Source organism: Athene cunicularia, assembly GCF_003259725.1.
Source record: "Athene cunicularia isolate RWA chromosome 13 unlocalized genomic scaffold, athCun1 chr13_part1, whole genome shotgun sequence".
NCBI classification, from domain to species: Eukaryota; Metazoa; Chordata; class Aves; order Strigiformes; family Strigidae; genus Athene; species Athene cunicularia.
The window spans coordinates 11993627-12014167 of NW_020799117.1; the positions used below are offsets into that span (position 1 = coordinate 11993627).

Sequence of the window (20541 nt, forward strand, 5' to 3'; positions counted from 1 at the left end):
GGTTTTACACACCTACCGGAAACATACCTAGCTTCCAGAGACTGACAGTGTTTTCAACACAACCAGGGCTTGAATTCATCACTTAGTACCAACACTACGCATAACAGTAGGCAAGGCAGGGAGAGCAACATTACTAACGTTACTAATAACTGAGACCTCAAGCAGTCTCTCCCTCCTTTCAGAGCCATTTATGGGAGAAGAGAAAAACGCTCTCAATTGCTTGTAACAAGGAATGGCTTAAATAGGTTAAAAATAATGAACCAGTATGCTTCACATAAGCACTCCATACTCCAAATGAAGCAATTCTTTTAAAAGGTGGCCTTAGGAAGCCTCTCAGTTGTTTTAAGGAGGTTAATAAATTGCTTTGAAACCCTGTACACAGCTTAGTAAGATGACTGAGAACCTGTTGTTACAGCCTTATGTCATTACCTGAATTCTAGCACTTTCCAGGGAGCATGAGGTTGTAGTTCTTGCGCTGTACAGCCTGTTATAGTAATTACTTGTAAAGGGCCTGGGCTTGCTTGCAGATGTTTCTGACTTTGCATCAGGACAGCAGGTAAGAGCAAACCTCCCAACACAAAACCTTTGCAGAGCTGCAACCAGGAGTCAAGATCCACATAGTTTTTAATGCTTTCAGTTTTAAATCTTTGTTACAAACCAAATAGATTACACAGTAAATGAGTGTTCAGTATCACAGCATCTCTTTAAGGAAGGTTGCCATCTTGCTCGTTGTTCGGCATGTCTGGTGTAGACTGGTTTTCTGCAAAGCAGCACGACAGAGCTGACAGTTTAAGCTCACACTTCTGTGCAGAAGTAAACTCTATGTCTGAAAGACTAACTGGATTCATGCTCCTCCGCAGGACAAGGCTTGCAGTTCTAAGAACTACAAATCAATGCATTTTGACACTCCAAGCATATGAACTGTTCTTGCTTACAGTGCTTATCAAGGGCAGTTGTTTCTAAAATCTGACAACCCTCCTCAAAGTCATGAGTAAATTTAATGGACAGATGAAATAATTTCTTCTCCTGAAACCAAATGATTTCTTCATGTCAAAGCAAGAAAAGTGGTGCCAAAACTATTCTAAGCAGCCACTCTGAAAACAGCTGACAAGAAGGCATTTCACTGATGCTTCTTTCCCTTCTGTCAATGCATGCTGTCAGATGCATTGCCTAGACAGTAGAAATCATATATAAGGACATAATGTAGTATTTTAAATACCAGTTCTTAGAAACATACCAGTTTTCATACGAAGCATTGCTTGTAAAGCATCCTTATTTGGACAAGGCAATGCTCAGAGTCTAGAAAAACATCTTAGCCAGAAGAATGAGCTACATTTCTTCTTCCACCTTCCAGGTAACAGAGAGACCGCTCTGACTTAGAAGTTTCCAAATGTGCACTGGTATCTCTGAAGCCAGGCAGACTTTTTGCCTCCCTGTACTCCCAGATTATCTATACAAATGTTTATTAGCACACCATGTTCTCCAGCTAAAGTTTATCATCTTCTCAGAGCAGATCCTTCTCATAAAGAGAGTATGCATAGTGACCGCAGCGGAGTGCGGCCTTGATCCAGATTACCACTCCATGATGACAGAGAGTGCACAGTGTAAGTATTATGATCTTCAAGAAACAGTTTTCAAAATGAAAGACCTTTTCAAACAGTAAAAAGATGAACTGTGAGCAGGAACTCTGCTACATGCATGGAAACTGTCTAAAAAGCTAACATACAAACAACATTTACACAATAGGCATCTGGCAGCATTTTTAGACATTTTTTTAATTTATTCTGACATGCTATAAAGGAATAAATTACACTGTTAAAGAATTACCAGCAATAAAAGTACTTCTTTCTTTCAGCTGGGCTAGGAGTGAGAAGGAAGACAGCCTGGGGCAGTAACCAATGTGAACTCTGCATGGTGTGAGGCTGTCCCCAAGAACAAGAGTAAATCTGATCATATCCACAAGAACTTGAAAGAAAATGCCTTGGTTTAAAACCATCCAAATGCTCCATTCAAATTTTTCTCAAAACTAGCAATCACAAGTCAGTCCAGCCGATGCATGACATGGCAACACTCGGAGGCTGCCAATACCGGGTCTGCAAAAGATGCCATCTCATTTTAAAAAAAAAAAACCCCAATCTTAGTACAGAGGGCTGGTCTCAAACAACAAGTTATAAAAATGCAAGACTGCCCCTTCCCCCTCAAGGAAAAAATACAAAATTTATTTAAAAACAAAATGAGGAAGAGTTACAACACTAAATCTAAAATGATTTAGAAAGAAATATGACTTCTTTTGCTTAACAAATGGCCTCGAAACTTGGTTTAGAAACAGGGTAATGTAGATTTCTTAAACTGAATTAACAAGGCAAATTAAAAAAAAAAATCTCATTTCCTTACAGAAAGTTTTTAGTTTTTAATGAACTTGTAAACAAAAAAGCTCCCGCTTCAAAATAAAAACAAAATCCCAGATCATATAGATGTTTACAGTGATTACATTTATCTAAGCAACTTACATACAGGTTCAGTTGTAAGATGTTAACTAAATTTCGTGACAAATATGCTGTTTTTCCTTTTATACCAAGAACATTATAGAGTTAATGCAGAGTCCTAAAGATTATCTAGTAGTCGCTAAGTTTCTCTTAAGTCTTCACTTTAGATGCTGTTATTTCTAGCACAGGTAAGCAGGCAGAGTCTTTCATAAGCTTAAAAACTGGAATCTTTGGTTACTACCATGTCAGCTGGCTTGGTATGTTGCACATAGAAGCCAACAACTTTAAGAATGTTTTAAGTGTACAACTTTCAAAACCCAGGGAGGAATAACCAGAAAAGAGTGCACAATTGTGAGCATTTACAATTATCACAACTGTTGCCGAAGACTGTTCATGCCATTCTTCCAAAACAATGAGATCTCATAAGCAGTGTAGTTCAAAGTAAAAAGGTAACAAAAATTGGCATATGCACAATTTTCTCCACTTGTGTGTCAACCATTAGTTAACTTTTCCACTTGAAAAAAATGCAATAGAAAACTGGACACCATGTTTCACTATCTCAGTAATATTCACAATTACAGCTGCTACAACTCAAAAGTGCAGCATCATTGACACTGCCCAGAGCCAGTTTATACTGATATTAAGTTCTTTACACCAAGTAAATGGTTGCCCACAGCCACTGGCAAGTGTACGTATGAACTAAAATTTCTAGGATTTGGGGAGTGACAAGTCCTGCTCCGATCTGCTCTGCTTTGTCCCATCCTCGCCATGCTCAGAAACCTGCAAGATAAACACAAGGGCAACTTACTGATACATGATGAAAATGAGAAACAACCTTCACAGTAGGAGAATAAAACATCAGTTATGGTCATTCAAAGGGGAAAATGCTGCTCCATCTCAGAATGGCAGAGTTCCTGGTGTCCATTTCCAAAGCTATCCAGCATTTGCCACCGCCCTTTAGCTCAAACACACACACCTCTCACTCACACCTACCAATGCACTGGAAAACAGGCTTACACACCAGCTGGATGCCACATGCCTCAAACAGGAATTCAGACCAACAGTTTGAAAACAAGTTGTGTTATTGCCACTAGGAAGCAGGATGTAATTTCATAGGATTGTTTTCTACTTGTCTGCAATGTCTCCTGTTTATATCTTTGAATGTCAAACTGTCAGCTGATTGCAGTGGTACTCCTCAAGAGACGCAGTATGGCAGTGCCACACAGACAGAAGGAAAAGGAACAGGAATAACTTACCTTACAGTAACTGGTGTCCACTACATGCTCACATATACGACACTCTGGGCAACCAGAACAGAAGCAAGAACCTTTGACAGTGACTAGGAACCAGCATCCCTTCTGTCCTTGGAAGGACAAGTGAAACAACTCATGTGACAGGGGAGGTGGGGCATCAAGAACAATTCTTTTAAAGTTCAGTACTCCAAACGACATGCTCAAGACATCGTGGAAAAGGGAGAGTAAAAGAATACCTACACAGATCTCAAAGAAATAGTTACTGCAAGCCAAGTCAGACTTCTCCTCATGTGACTGCTTATACACTCATTTCTGGTGACTCAGGTAGTAGCACTGTGCTTTAAACAGGTAACAGGAGTCTCAGACTACTTTGCCAAGCAAGTTTCCATTCTGGATGCCCTCCAAACACAATGGTATTCTGTTGATGTATGAATTAATCTGAGCCACAGCTCTGAGTTTCTGCAACAGAAATCTCTTCCCAGTGAAATACAGACAAAGCTGACCTCAGCTATATCTTGTGCTGTCATTCAGAGACAAGAAAGTGCAAACAAGTCTTAAACACAGCCTGACATTCAATCAAAAATGTATCTGGATAGTACCCAGAAGACAGCTTTAACTATTCCAGAATAGGCTACAGGTAATTTAGAAAAGATTTGATAGCTCTGAACCAAATTTTAATGCACAGGACAATTCTCTTTATCCAGTACTAGAAAAAAAATCTAAAAAGAAGAGTAATACATATTTCCACACCATCATTAAGACAGTCACTGCAACATCAGTGCAAATTCTCACAGAAACCCCAGTGATTCCTTAGTTCCACTGGCATGAAGTTGTCCATAACCCTTACTTATGTACACAACAAAAAGTTACACTGTTTTTCCACTTAGTATGTTCAGCAATGAACACTGCTTCATAACTTGAACCACTTTCTCCATCAAAGCAGCCAAAACTAAGTCAACAAAGGAGGAGTGTGCTCCCCACATGGAAAGAAACAGATCAACTCATTGCTTTAGAAGCCTGATGTTTCAAATGAAAATGGGATCCTGAACCTGAGAAGAAAGGACAAGTGAACGAATGATATGCTGCTATTTGTTAGAATAGCTCAAATCCAATGTATTATGGGCAAGAGAATGCCCAATTCTACCAAAAGCAATAGGGAACCGGATTCAACCCACGACATCCCCTGCAAGTCCTATTAAGACTACATGGAAGCGTTCCCAAACAGCCCAATCACAGCCGTCAAATGAGACGCTGAGACATTCACATAACACACGAGACACTGCCAGTAGGAAGAACGTGCTGAAGAGCTGATGCTCACATCTCTCTAACAAATCTTCACTATGTAGATGGCCAGCCCAAACCTGCACATTCATCACTCCTTATCCTTCCAGGGTGTTACTCAAAACTCTGATAATCTCTATGCTATGTGAGAGATACTCAAATGGCTTTATTTCCATAGCTGCAGATCTGATCAACAGAGGAAGGATAACTGTACTGTCATACTCTAGGAAGCACCTCTACTTGAAAACAGTCAAACTTTTTCTCTATTAAGTAGCTGCGGAGACAAGCAATGAAAAGTATTTAGTTATCAATTGGCTAAATCTCAAGCAGTGAACTATTAAGTCTGTTCTGAGAAATACTGCCACGACCATAGGCATCTAGTGAATGCTAATGGAACTGCTGACAGGCTTCTAGAACTCTACATTGAAGTGAATTAAAAACACCTCTCGCAAAGGGAATGGATAGACTTTATCCTGGAGATTGACTGCTTGAGTCATTTTATGACTGAGGGAAGCTGACTGTAAGCATTGTTACAAATCACACCTGAACAACTACTGCACTGTCAAGAGATTGAGAGCTAAACTTCCCAGAGTCAGCAGAGAAGCTCTGTTGAAACCGTTCACCTCTCCCAAGTTCAAAACCAGCTGATCTTGCTGTTGTAAAAGACACTGCACAGGGTTCCAGAGAGGGACAGGAAAAAATTAAAAGAGAAAAAAAGGCCATTGACAGAACAGGCTTCCCTGGAACCAAACAGAATATTCAGCCTGAATAACCTATAGGATTCAGTGAGATGGTTTAATATGGATCTGAGTTAAGATAGCCAGGAATATCTATAAAGGAGCACACTGTCCAAACAATTTTAGTAATATAAGTCTCTGGACACTGTTTGAAATAATTAAGACTTTACCACCCTCCTCAGATGGTATACTGTATGATTTTAACCAGTAAATGCACCTGTAAATTCCTATTTCCAGTACTCTTAAACTGGATACAGTTACAAGAGGGCTATAATTTGATACCATGAAAGCTTTTATGCCACTTTAGCATAGGCTTGCTACAGCAACTACATGAGAATTTAACTGAACTCTGGAAAAAATAACCAGGTATTTCATTAATCTTCAACGTCAGAGCAACATATAAGCCATACAGCCTCCTGCCTGAACTTAGCTGGTTTCAGAAAATCTTCATTAACAGGCAATATTCCCCACAAAAAGGCATGTAGGATTTTAGAAATCTGGAATTGTTACTTTGCTGAAGAGACTAAGTTAACTATTTTAGGAAGCTGAGGAAGTCATCAGATGTTTGACAAGCACTACTTTAATGCTTTGCTGACGTTACAGCTTGCTTGATCCAAAGGTCACAAGCCTTTTCTTCATGATGGGGAGGGTAGAGGAGGGATTCATTTCTCCAAAAGACTGTTACTTTTTGCAAGAGCCACTGAAATTCTGCCAGAAAAAGAGCAAGCAACTTATCTACAGCTATAGCAATGGGCCTTGTTACCAAAGAACAGCACAATGAGGAATGTCCAAGGAACAGAAATGGTCTATAAGGTTCGAACAAGACAGCTTCCCTGTTACTCATGCTGCTCAGTCAGCTGCAGCTTTGTACTCTGTCACTGCATCATCACTAGAAGGTGGAGACAGATAATCATTATTATGACCTTTCCTTTACTTACTGTATAGCACTCGGTCAGAGACTGCTTGAGCCAGGAGAGTACCACATTAAACCTCAGAATACTTCACCAGCACAACAGTATTTCAAACATATACTTGATTTTTCAGGGCAGCATCCATTTACAAATCATCCCACCTGTTAAGACCTTCTGTAAGACCTTTACTTTAAGCATGAACCATTGTGAAGAATCTGCATTTTTATCTACGGTATTTCGTTCTGCTCTAACAGCCATCCCCTCCACATTCTGACATAAGGTTCAGTAGTGGGTTCTGAACTTGTCAGAGCTTCTGTATTTCAGGAAGCAAGCTAAGCCTGGTGCTTAATTACCGAGTCTGCTATGTACCAGTGTTTCAGCTGAAGGAACTGGTTTACAGCCTTCAATGTTTTAATCAGCTCCAGCAAAATAAGTTTGACTTTTTATACCACAAAGAATCTGACATTTAATGGCATCCTATGGAAATTTTTTTTCTTCAAGAAATCATTTCAGATTGAGTCTTGGGAAGACCAGCAGGTATTTTAGTTCATTTTTTTCTGGATGAAGTGTTATATTTTTAGATAGCTATTTTGACTAAAGCCACCTGGCAATGTTTGAATGCTGCCACAATACATGAAAAACAATGTTTTGATAAGTTTGTTGTAAATACTTCTGCATTTCTTTGACTTCCAAGTCTGCCATGTTAGCTTAATATATAATTTTATACATATAAAAGTGATAGTCAAGACAAGAATGTACTAAAGAATAGCAAGTACTAGCAATATCTCAGTACATAACTTAAACCTAGCTTCTCTATTCTCACTCAAACCACCTCATTAGCTTCAATTTTATCCATCTTGAGCAATCAATTTCATTATAAGACTGGCTGTAAGTCACCAGCTGTAGCAGTTTCATGCTAGTAACTAGACTAACACAGACAGATTTACATCACAAAAAAAAATTTAAAAAGCTTCTAGAATGTTTAAAAAAAGTCATATATGCCTTTTCAGAACTCAGTTTTTAGTTTTTACACAATTACACCTTGAACATTTCACAACATTTCCCTCTGGAACCATAACCTACAAACACAAAAAATAACCAAGAAACCTGAAGCCCCACCCAGAGCATCCAGATACTTCAGAAAATTGTGACTTGGCAGCCCACAGCAGTTCAGGGTCACTCCTTGGTTTACCCAAGATATTTTGAGCTCACTGGTCCTTTCTTTTAACTCTGGACCAAATGTCTCAGTGTAAACCCACCGGAGGAAGCCAGATCATTCACAATTTTCTGTCCCCAATGTTTGAGGCATATAGAACAGAAGCAAATCCACAGCACTACACCAGCTGGAACAGAGTAGAACCCAAAGTCTCTAGATCCTTGCCTAGTTAATGAGAATTACCCCTTAAGAAGTGTTAGGTCTAGGATTTTGGATTGTATTATATATTTATATATATATAAATATATATAGATGTGTATATATAGATAAAAATAAATAAAAATGTCACATTCCCAACACCAAGTCAGTTTCTTGTTTTTGGAAAGTGGTTAATGTGGGAGCAAAAGATGCAGTGGTTAAAATGACCCAACATCCCCAGAAGAAATGATATGAAGAACAAGGACATTTTGGTATAAAGTTAGTAGTCAAATTCTCCAAGGACGTCTTTTGTTTTTGCTTTTTAAATTAACAGCCAAATATATTTTTTAAACCACCTCCTTGATCTAACACTTAAATTGCTGACATTGTCCAAATTAGTGTAAATTTTTTTCCTGTAACGTCACTTGGTTCTTGGCTACTAACCTTTCATGTTACTCTTGGATTTGTCAGTTTGCTTGCCTGTGGGGGTTTGGGCCTGCTGCCCCTGCCCACTGGAAGAGGCTGCCTGCTGTGCTGCTTTCTGCTTTAACATTGTCCAGTCAAACGTGTAGTCATATTGGTGGTTCAAGGTCCTAGAAAAGAGTAAAATACTTTACAATAACACATCATAACTTCCTTACTGCTAATACCAAGTTTTTGCTGAAAACCCAGAACTACAGGTTAACTCTTCTTGTAAGATGCTTTGGAGATTATGAATGGGATATAAATGTTAAGTATTACTAACTTAAAGGGAATATTGAAGTAAGCCCATATACCATCAAGCAGCATTTTCTTCACTGTTTATGCAAAAGTTTGCATTTGTAAAGAAGCACTTTCTCAAGACCCAGCTTACCCATTTGTTTGCACTGAGGTTCTCAAATTTATTTTTTTTTTTTTAACATATTCAGTTTTAAGGAGAGACTGCAGCACTGTAGATCATAGAATAAAAATTGCTTTCAGTTCCAGAAACCTGGAGGGAGACTCTTGAGGGAGCAGTACCAGTTCTTCTTTTGACAAATGCTGTTCACTCCACAAGGCTGAGTTTATGTTCTGGTTTCTCTAACAAACTCAATGAAACAGCACTATTCCCCACCATTGAAATCCATCTCTCAGGCACCACTGCCAGTCCCATCACCAACCTCCAAACATAAAGCTTCAAACACTTCTGAGGAGTCAATTTCTTAAGCTACTTACAAAAGAACTTGAAGCATGGGCTCAACCCTCTAGCATTGGTGGTCAGATCATGCAATGCAAAAACAAGAGAGTCTTTTCCTTCACGTTTAACACTGAACAATATTTTTCAGGTCCTTTGAACAGCTTTTCAAAATTTAAAATGAAAGAAAGTCCCAGAACTCCCTACACCACAAATATACAGAGCAGATTTCTGCAGTGCAAGTCCCACAGAGCAGTTACCAACTGGTAAAGCACTGAAATTTCTGTACTTTTCCACTTTGAGACTGACCTGAAAAGAATACGGAATAATTGCCTCAGATACATGTAATCTGGTGCCTCTTCAAATCGCAGGCCACGACAGTAGTTCAGATACATGGCAAATTCTGCAGGGAATCCCTGTAAATCAACAGTGTTAATCAAGCCACGGCCTGCAGCAAAAAGCTTCTAACAACTTTCTATAAGAAGGCAAAAAGCTGTATTTCTGTCTATGATGGCAGAGAAAAACTGGCTGAAGATTCCTAAGTCTAAATTCCTCTTTGTCTCTCATTATTAATTTATTATGTATTTCAGAAAGTGGATTTGATCAGCAAGTTACCAGGTTCACATTCCTTCCCCAGAATTGTTACCTGATGCATGTTTTGCAATTACAAGTTGTCTGCTACCAAAACCTTCAACATACAACATATTTAAAGCACTTCATTCATCCTAATTAAACCTAGTTGTTATTAACTAGGTCTCCAAAATAAGTAGTAATTGCCTCTTAGAAGAATCCACTCATGTTTCCTTAAGCATACTAGAGGCAAGATCAGTTACCACTATTAAGTGTACAGACTTAAACCATGAAAACTTCTTTCAAAGATTCCCTGCTTTACATATTTATATATTTAAGGCTATATTAAACCCTACATGTAAATAGGTAATAGCATACAGCTGTACTACAAGAAAAGAAAACACAGGGTATAACACTTCAGCAGTTTGGAAGATGCTGTCAGACTGTAAGGGCGTATAAATGTGCATGACTAGAAAGTGCAATCCTTGGTGCTGCTGTTTGATGTGCAAAAACTACTGTGTGTTCTCAGTGAGCTTTGTTACTAAGCATGTGGCTGCCACAGTTCAAGAGAAATCTTAAGACCCAAAGTACAGCATTGGAAGAATATCATTCTGCAACATGGTTTTAAAGATCACTTGACATTCAATTCCACTACAGTCCCTATCTGAGAGAAAGGCAATATGAACAACCCGAAAGAGACAAAACCAAGCATATATGGGTAAGCTATACAGCTCTCCCTTGGTTTTGTTTATTCAAAAGGGCACATATAGAACCTTCACTGTAGAAGATGAGGAAATGAACAGGCCTCACATAAGAGCTGGAGAGCTTGCACAGCCGATAATCACCAAGAACTAGAATGATGGTGGCATGAACTACACCAAAAAATAGCAGCAAATGCCTGCCCTGTTACACACATTCATAGTCTTGCTGGGTGGCCAAACACACAGCACCCATGACTGCCAGAGGAGTATTATTCAGTCTCACATGGCATTTGCTGCTACCTAATATGTTGGCTCTAGTTTTTAAAAAACAAGGAAGAAAAGAACTTTCATTTCACAGTATGACATCATTTGGAAACTCTTACCTTACACAAAACCTCAACAGGAGTGGACATTTTCTTTTCACTAATCTTTTCATACTTTTGCTTCTTTGTTGCAGCCTGTGGAACATGTAGGTCACAATATAAGATATTGTGCAACACTGGATTAATAAGGACATTAGCAAAAAAATTACAAAAATCCTTTGGTCAACCATAAGTATTTTATGTGAAATCTCCAAGTCCCACACACTTACTGCAAAGAGAATGAAGGTCAATCTGGTATTAAGATTTGGACACAGTTTAATACCATTTGTCGCAGTCTAATGCTTCCATCACATGGCACAGCTCGTGTAGTTCTAGCTGCTGCTTTTGTCCATTAAACAGACCAGACTCACATTTACATTTGCCAAAGTTCTATTAATTCCCACTCAGTACCCCATTCAAGGGCTGCTGTGTTTTTCAGTAAGCAGCCATTACATTCATTTGCAGCTGAAGAGTTCTAGTGTTTCACAAGCTGCTTGCCTTTTTAGAAGACTTGCAGCTGCAGCACCATTTGAGTTACACAACCCACATGGAGGAAGAAAAACAATTAAAACACGAAAACAAATCACTGAAGTCTATATAACAAAAAAAAGAAATATTTGCCATGCTTGTACTTGGCTACCATACATTACAATACTTGAAACAAGCCTGTTACAGCTAATAATTATTCAGTTGTGCCATAAACTGGACTGAAGATATCACTACAGCTGAACTTGTTAGGCAAGAGATTATTTTCATGCTCTCTACAGTAGTTCAAAAAGCTACTAACAGTGTTATTTTCTACTTCCCAAAAAGGGCCTCAGCCCACAACAGGACAATAATAATTTGCAGAGATGACATAAGCTATTGTTTAGCATAAATTTTACTACAGCCAAACAATACACATTTTGCTGCTGCACAAGAAGCAGAAAGAACCTTTCTTCTACATTCTGCAAGTATCATGTCTTAGGAGAATCCACTTTGCATAACTGAAGCTAAACATTATATACAACCACCTATCCAGACCAGCAGGCAGAAGCACAATACCCAAACGTGAGAAAAAAGGAAGAGGGGGGAACCAAGGCAACATAACCTACCTTTAATCCTTGCCAAGGCAGACTGGTTCTGTTAAAGTACATCAATACATAGCCTAGAGACTCCATGTCATCCCGACGACTGGAGAAAGAGGAAGAACACAATGAATTACAAACTTTGGCATTTCATACTTTATTCCAAATAGTGTAAGCATTCCAAAATTGTGTTTTAAAAAAATAATTAAGGAATAAAACCTAAGCTTTGATGCAAAGGAAGGTCTCTTTCTAATACAGCTAAGATATCTAGATGTTCAGGATTCAGAAGATTACAGATGTAACAAGTCTTCAGATGCAGGAAGGAGATCCTATTCATTTCTCTAGTCAGGTATTGTGTGTGGTAAATTTCCATCTGCAGTTACATTGGAATAATTTGAGAAACAAAAACTTTGGAAAATAAGAAATGATACATTAAATATCTTTCCCATTTAGTTAAGTAGCTTGGATAGAAACTAAAGTTTTACCTGTAGGAACCATGGAAGGCATTGTAGGGGAGATATAGGACATAAGTCTTAACTTCATTAAGAACATTTTTCCCTGAACATTACCTCAGTCTGGGACCAATCTGAACATCTAAACCCAAAAGGGCATATTTTCTTTCTTCAATTCTGTTAGAACACCCTAAATTGTCTGTGACTTTTAAAAAGACAAGCAATATTAAGAAAAGCGAATGCATGAGACATCCCTCTGCTTTCTTCCCACAAGAAGTCTGTTTCAAGGCAGCTAGAGAACTCCAAAGTTATCCACCCATAGACTTCACCAAGAATTTGCACGCAAACTCTCATCTAAGACACTTCAAAAGTTTTCTGTACTGCATATGCTCCAGATCCACTCTTCAGCCACATGAACACCATCATACTTTGCTACACAGCTTTCATGATTACTAAAGCTAGTACAGTTCACTGAAGTGGAAAAAAACATTTAATGATTTTTCTTCTCTTGGCAAAGTTGCCTCTTCCCAGTTGTGGTAGAATCAGATTTTTCCTCTGACTGTCCCTCTGCAGCTGACATTTATTTTACAAGACAGAGAAAACTACTGATCTTTCTCCTCCCAGCTCCCTCACCAAAAGAGCCTGACAGGTGCCTAGATGGCAAAGCAGTAGCAAGACATCTGCAAGATAAGCATTTAAATGGTGACAGGAATGACTACACACCTACTATCCCTAGAAGGGAGCAAAAGGCTAAGAGTGGTATTGCAGAGTTATACATATGGGTGAGGGTAAAACAGCTCCCTTTAAGTGAGAACAATCTGTAAGAACCTGGACAGATCTACCTTCACATCTTGGTATGAGAGGGAGGAAGTTGTATGTGAAGCTTTGTGTTATAGCCAACTCAATATAACCACTAATAACCCCCAGAATGGCCTGCCTATCACCCCCTCAACTGATGTTCAATCTCTCTAACCCTTTGGGAGCTATCCGAGAACAAATAGTTTGGCTCTCTAAACCATTTCACCACAAGGCCAAAAATACACTAGCTGTACCCAAGGTTCAGGGACCAGAAGACTGGTTCACTCCTCTTGACAGCAACTAGCTCTGAGATCATCTCAGCTGTAACATGAAACCACAGTCAAAGACAGATAAAATGATACTAAGACCACAAACTCCAGCCTACAAAACTTGCTAATTCTATTAGAATTGCAGATTTTAATCATCAATACAATCCAGAGAACCTATGGGGCCAGACAAAATTACATTTTTTTAGAAGGCAGTGGTAAATTCAGAAGCAATAAAGGGATTAATAGTTTCCATCCCCCATCCAGTTCATTGTTTTAATGTTTAATGTCATGATTTTGTAGTAGGAAACATTTAGTTCTGTAAATCTGTAATGGATATATTACATGTGAGCACATACTGATAAAAGTGATTTGCAGGCTTTGAAAAACAGGACAATACTCTCCATTACTAAAACAAGCAATGGATTACATTGCAGGTAGAGCTCCTTGCAAACAGCTGTCATTACATATAGGAAACCATGCACTGTAACAGTTAAAATACAGCACTAACAGTTGAAATATTCTGCTATAAACTTCAGGACTGGTTTCTCTTGTTTGCAGGAATATATTATTTGTTTGCCTCACTGTTGACTTGAACTAGGCAGTTTAATAGCTTTTAGCATGCACCAAACTACATTTCTAATTATATTAGAATTTTCATTACCAGCAGATGGTACAAGACCTCCAAATAAATTCAAAAGCAATTTTTTTGCAGTTCCCTCCCCTCACTGTAAGGTGCTGGCACAGCTAGTCCCTTACAAGAATGGCTTGGCTTTTATAAAATGTACTTCAGAAATGACACCTGTCATTTACCTTACTTGACCCACACTGTTAAGTAGGCTTAAGTAATAACACTGATAGACAATAAAATGCACTTAAGGAAATTAAAGCAAAGAAGAAACATGGAGCATTTTAAAGCAAAAATATTTGTAAGTTACACACTCTGTTGAAGTTGAGCACTAGAAATCCTGTCATTCCTATCTTGATTAAATTGAAGGTCAGAGGCACAGACATTCACTGAAGTTTTAACTATGTCTAAGCAACCTCAGCATCTCATAGTAAAGCCACACTACTGCACTTACACATTACAATATCTAGGCATATAGGTAAGGAAGAGAAGAGAGTCATCACTTCATATCTCCTGAGCACATAACGTACACTTCCAAACAACCTGAAGTGCTATGTCCACTGGACCACTGCTAGGATACTTTAGTGGCAATATGCTTTTGATCCAGATGATAAACATGTGTTTGTTGATTAAGCAAAGCTTAAACATATAAATATGTATACACACACATACATGTGTACACACATACACAGCCACAACTATGGTTGTGTATACCAGAAACCAAAATACAGCATGAGTGAAGTTGACAATTTTAAGTCTCTTGCAGGCAAAAGGATAAACAATAGTTTACTAACTTGAAGGGAGAGTGAGAAAAAGGACACAGACACTAGCTTTAGAATACTCTTTCTGGTTACACAACCACATCTCAAGCCAGTCAGCAGTGGAATTAACAGGTAACAACACAATCAGGAAAGTGCACCGTTTTATTTGTGAAGGGGCTCTGATAGATCCAACACAGAAGTATAGCTTATCCTTTAAAAAAAAAACCAAACAAACAAAACCAGAAGAGTATGCAGAAACATCCACCCCATGCCTGCAAGACTTAGACTCTCTTCAAGAAGCAAATGAGGTGCTTGGATTTTTCCCCCCCTACCCTTGCACAGGCAGCCAAAAAGAGAAGTACCTGCAAAGGAATATATATGCACTTATTCACATAAAATTAGATCAGACACTTCAGAAGCTTACAAATAAGATCATCTTCTAGCCTCCAAAAGCACAGCAGTAATCTCCTTGAACTCACCTCTGCTCAATGCCAAGATGTGCATTGATACTGGCATATCGAGCTGTGCCAGTGAGATTTTTGTCTTCTCTGTATGGTATGTGTTGCCTTGTCCTGTTGTCCCGGTACTTTTTGGCCAAACCAAAGTCAATAAGGAATAACTTAAAGAAAAATGAAAATAGATTATATTCCTATATGAGGCAAAGAATCCCCCATCTCTTTCACTAGGCATTAGCTACATTTTAAAGACAACCATCCACAACAATGTAATAGCCTACAGTTAAGAGGAAGCAAAGTAACAGTGCAGAGTTGCAACTAGCTTTAACTAGTCAATTCAAATACTTAATAGTGAATTAGTTCAAGCCTTTTCTCAATCCAGTGGAAAATATTAGATTATGCTGCTCAGCATCTGTAGTTTAGTTCTACAACTATTTTATGTTACTACTGTAGTTTGTATCACATTAGCTCCATAACTGCATTGCACTATTTAGGAAGGAAACTAGCATGTGCTAAAGCACACTTACAAACCCACTCACACTAGAGCAGTTTACACATACAGATAGTTAATGGCAGCTCAGCAGCTTAATGCAAATGATGTATATCCTGTAGTGTTCTCTAACCCTCAAAGAACACTGACCATTCTGCAGAGCATAAGGCCAAAACCTTCAACAGCAAACAAGGCATCTTGCTTTCAATCGTATCCTCATTTCAAGACTACCAGACTACTATCACAGCAGCATGACACACTTGATGATGATATTAATACAGCCAGGAAGCTAGAGCCTAGTACATGGAATCCAATTTACATTTCTAATAACCAATCTTGCCCAGTGATTTGATATTTAGCAACAACTGAGTGCGTGCTAATTAGTGTGCTAACAGCCAGCCTATCTACAAAGGTTAATACAGACTGTACCTTGTGACAAAATTTTGGGACTAGGCAAAAAAAAAAAAGCTGAGGCAGAAGCATGGAAGGAAGATTTAAATTCTAGCAATCAGTCTTCAAGCTACAAAACATCAGGCTGAGCTCCCAATTCCAACACTGGATTAATACTGTAGTATCAGGGACTACAACCCCTACAGATTAATGAATACTGCAAAACTAACTTGGGTGAAGGAAGGAGATGATGGAAAGAAGACAGTATCACCAAAGGCGATTCCAGCACAGAAGATGCAGCTTGAAATGCAAACAAGCACGGGAGACTGACCCTTTGTTTCAGTCTTGGATGCAGGTATACTTGCATATCACTCTGGCACACTGGAAGTGCTGTGAATTACGAAGTGACACTCAAGAAGTATCAAAGATACTGAAAGACAAAGTTTCTGAATTGCATGGTAGGTATGTTTTAGAATTCTGGTTGAAGAAGATTTTCTAACTATAGTAGTCTAGACAGGAAAAAAACAATGCTTAAAACCTCTTAAACCACAGGTTTCAGAGCAAAAAACCTTAAGTCTTGCAATGATTTATATACAACCACAGAGCACAGCAGTTCTACATCTACTGTTCTAGTGAAAAATCACCCTGAAAGCCCAGAATGCTTCGAGGAAGCGGACAAAACCAAGTTTTAAAGTCAACTCCACAGGTCAGACAGTTCAGAAAAGTGGGGGTCTTTGTGTTTGTTGCACCCGCCACAACTACCACTAGAGGTAGATATTCACTTAGTAAGCATGGACATGGTCTCCAGCTACCAGGAAATCAGTGATTTTGATACTAAACTCCTAAAGCAGATAGTACAAAGCTTTTATGTGATTACTATGCTGCAAATGCAACTATCCTGGAAGCAAAGCCTGAGCTCAAATGCAATCCCTTATTTTCTGATTAAAGCTTTCTGATCTGACAACAGCCTCTAATGCAGAGTTTGCAATAGCTACTTTTGCAGGGCCTTTGCCCATTAATTTAAGTAAAATATTATGCCTTGAGAAGGAAGGAAAACCAAATACTATATGCAGACAGAATATTTTCACTGCACATTTAGTTACAAACACTTTAAACAATTCAAGTCTTTATGTTATTTCTGTAATCCTGGGGATCTTGCCCTTAATTAACGGTATGAAGGGACAAAGTCACAGTGCATGAATCAAAATAGTGCATGAATCAAAATAATACTGGAAGTGTACCTCTAGTACACAAATAGCTGGTGTTTAGTCCTGTTTAGCACAGACATGGTAAGACTGCTTTCTTCAAAAGAATTCTAAAAGTAAATGATGGCTCTGCCTCTTCTATAGCTGCTGTAAGCTCTCAATGTTAGACCTGAACAAAGTAATTCTGCCTTCTCTCAAGAGGTATGAGTAGAACCTCTTAAAAAAAAAAAATCAATTCAGCAACACAGACCTGTTTTACACTAGTCAATTAACTGGATATTTTACAGCAGTGATTTCTCTGGGGACGTTTACTCTGTTCCCTAGCTTCCACTCATTCTGTATTTCCCATTCCAGATAGGTGTTAAGGCAAAGGGGGAACTCCATCTTGCAAAGAGTTAAGTTGGAAGATACAGCCTGATTTGGATGAGCACAGAATGTACCGATGCCAGCCAGCAGGAACACAGATGTATTCCCACAGATAACCTCATACCACCTTAATTCTGTTTGTTGCACAATCAGCAGGAAACTGGAGAAATAGGGCAAGATTTTTGCCAAGAGCAACTAGAGAAGTAGATCAAAGTCTCTGCCTCAACTGATAAGAAAGTTTCAGAAGCAGACAGCAGAAGCCTGCCAGCTTCCATACAGCAGCTAGCTGTCTCAGATTTAATACATGAAGACTATCATTGTGGAAAGCTATGGACCAATTCTATGGCCAAACTCCTGCACTATGATTCATATTCAGCAATTTCCAGCTGTCCTGCTACAAACTGGTGTATGTCTTTCTCTCCAATTCATCTTCTCTTTAAGAGTTAGGAATACTACATTAACACTACAAGATAAACTCATGCTTCTCCAAGACAGCTTCCTGGAGTAATTTGTTTTATAAGCACAATGAATGAAGATACAGGAGTCCTCATTACACATTTGCAGAGATTTTGAACAAAAACTGCAAGGGAAGGAGTCTGGCTGAAGCGATAACAGAACCTCTCCATGTGCAGTCAAAGACACTGCAGGAACCCTACAGGAAAGCAAGCAGACAGCCCTATGCAGAAGCCCTGCTATTTCACTAGAGTGGCTGTCTATCCCTCAAAACATTCAATAAATCTATTGCTTTTGAGTTTTGAAGGACAAAAATAAAACCTGCTTCTGCATTTGAAATGAAGCACGTACATTTAGCCCCTTAATATCAAGTTTAGAAATAATTCCACAATTTAAACAAGCGCCACAGGGAAACATCTTAGTAATGTTACATGTTTGCCAAGTATGTCTGAATAATGCCAACATAAGAGGTGCTTTTGCAAGGTCTACATTCTCCAGAAAAACAAAACCAAAAACAAAACAAAAATAAAGCACATGAATTTGGGGTTGAGGTTGGAATAGAGACAGTTCAGACCTGGTTTAATCCTGAGAAAGATGGGTCCTGAGAAGTACTAACAGTCATGCTTCTTTTCCTCTTCCCCACTGGAGATTCTAAACACTGAACAAACAATAGAGGGTGGCAGTGCATCAAACAGTATTGCTTACATTGCAACAATGGCCGGCGCAGACAGGCAACACCGAGGCGTTCAAGAAAGAACAGGGTAGCCAAATGCCATCCTTCTTCCATCAAGCACTGTAGTTTTTTTTCAAAAAACTATGTATGTTTGTATATTTTATTTTTTTTTTTTTAAGGAGAAAAATTTGTAAGATGTGACAAGGTAAATTTCAACTATGAGCCACTCCAAAATGGCACTGCCTTGACCAGGGATAGCAATGGTGACATTTGGCTCTATTAAAAAAGGAAATTGATGTTTTGCTTACAAAAGCATCCTTTGGTTCCACAAACTGCCCTTCCCCCAAAAGACATTTAGAAAAAATAAATCTTCAGTAAGGAAGAGGTAGAAGGCATTTAGTCACCTTAAAGTTTACTTTCATAAGCATGCAGGGCTTATTTCTAGCAGAGCTGAAAATTCATCTTTTAAGGTGGGAGCAAAATTTCTCCCAATCACCAAATTTAAATTTGAAAAAAATATTTTTTTTTAAAATTTTAATATAACTGACAGGAAGCTACTGGAACAAGATTACCATGCTATTCTAGTCTTTGTGGCTGATTTTCTTTAAATGGTGTATTGTCATCTCTAAAAAACCCAGAGCTACACATAGTTACAAAAAGAAACAGAGTAAATACTGTATGGTGGCAAATGTTCCCTAGATAAAATATCTGGTTCCAAAATGAAGCAACACATTCCTCACTTCTCATGTAAGCCTACTGATTCACACTTACAGCAAGAAGTACCTCCCTAATGTCTAAAACCCTGCAACAGTAATGAAACCCATGCCCACAGACAGTGTTTACCACCATTCATTGCATGGCTCCCTAACTAGTCTATTAATGGGAAAAAAATAAAAATGGTGTAAAGGCAATTTTGTTTTTCATTTCAGCTGATGCAAATCTAATGTGTTCCTCCACTAAAGTAAGCACAGCAGCAATTTCTAGGCCATTAATCCACATCAAGATGAAACAGAGTGCAGCAATGCCAACCTAGCATGACTGTGCAAAAGTACAGAAAAATGGCCCAAAAAGAACAACTGGAAATCAGAAACTAAAACTAGGAAAAAAATTATAAAGTTTAAGTAATACTCTAAGTCATGCCAGAAATTTAAGGAGCCTAACTGCTCGACACAGCAGAGAAAAATAGAGCTCTACAGAGTGAAAGTATGAAACTTGGGAACAAGCAAAGTTTAACAGCAACAGGATTACATAAAGACTGCCTTTCAGCTGGACTTACAAGCTTTTCCAACAATTGTTGTATCTGAACATTCAGTGCACTGCACCTCTTCAGACAAGAGCTGTTATCTCATGTTAATCAAGCTTTACCCTTCTAATGTTCATGGCCCTAAAGTTGGCATTCATACAGGCAAACAAAGGTAAACATTTTAAATACTAGTAGTGCCTAAAGAGAGGAGACATTCTTGGATGGCATATAGAGAAGGTAAGTGGGAATCTTGCTTCCAATAAACAGCTTGATCACGTGCATTTGTCCTGAAATTAATTTCTATTAAATAGCATGCTTAATGCATTGCCAATGCTGCCTGTCTGCCCGAGCTCGACATACAAATTGCAGGATTAAGTATATTTCACTCAAGAGAACTAAAAATAAAAAAAAGTTTTCTTCTATGTAAGCTTTTCAACAGGAAACATGCAGTTCTGACTATATTTACCCATCCAAACAAATGCAACA

At 38.5% G+C, this 20541-nt stretch overlaps 1 protein-coding gene across 5 annotated transcripts in view; it reads right to left on the reverse strand.

Moving 5' to 3' along the window:
• Positions 1-606: 606 nt before the first annotated feature.
• The window catches only part of CSNK1A1 (casein kinase 1 alpha 1), a 22595-nt gene continuing 2660 nt past the window's right edge, over positions 607-20541 (reverse strand). The window contains exons 3-9 of one of the 5 annotated variants that reach the window (XM_026857942.1): positions 18714-18797; positions 15260-15399; positions 11903-11981; positions 10830-10904; positions 9485-9591; positions 8503-8615; positions 607-3266 (exon numbers count right to left, since the gene is read on the reverse strand). In XM_026857942.1, coding sequence (XP_026713743.1) covers positions 3259-3266; positions 8503-8615; positions 9485-9591; positions 10830-10904; positions 11903-11981; positions 15260-15399; positions 18714-18797 — 606 coding nt within the window. In that variant the 3' untranslated portion in view covers positions 607-3258. Of the gene's footprint in view, positions 3267-8461; positions 8616-9484; positions 9592-10829; positions 10905-11902; positions 11982-15259; positions 15400-18713; positions 18798-20541 lie in introns of those variants that run through there. The other 4 variants (XM_026857940.1, XM_026857944.1, XM_026857943.1 and 1 more) reach the window with 4 other exon arrangements.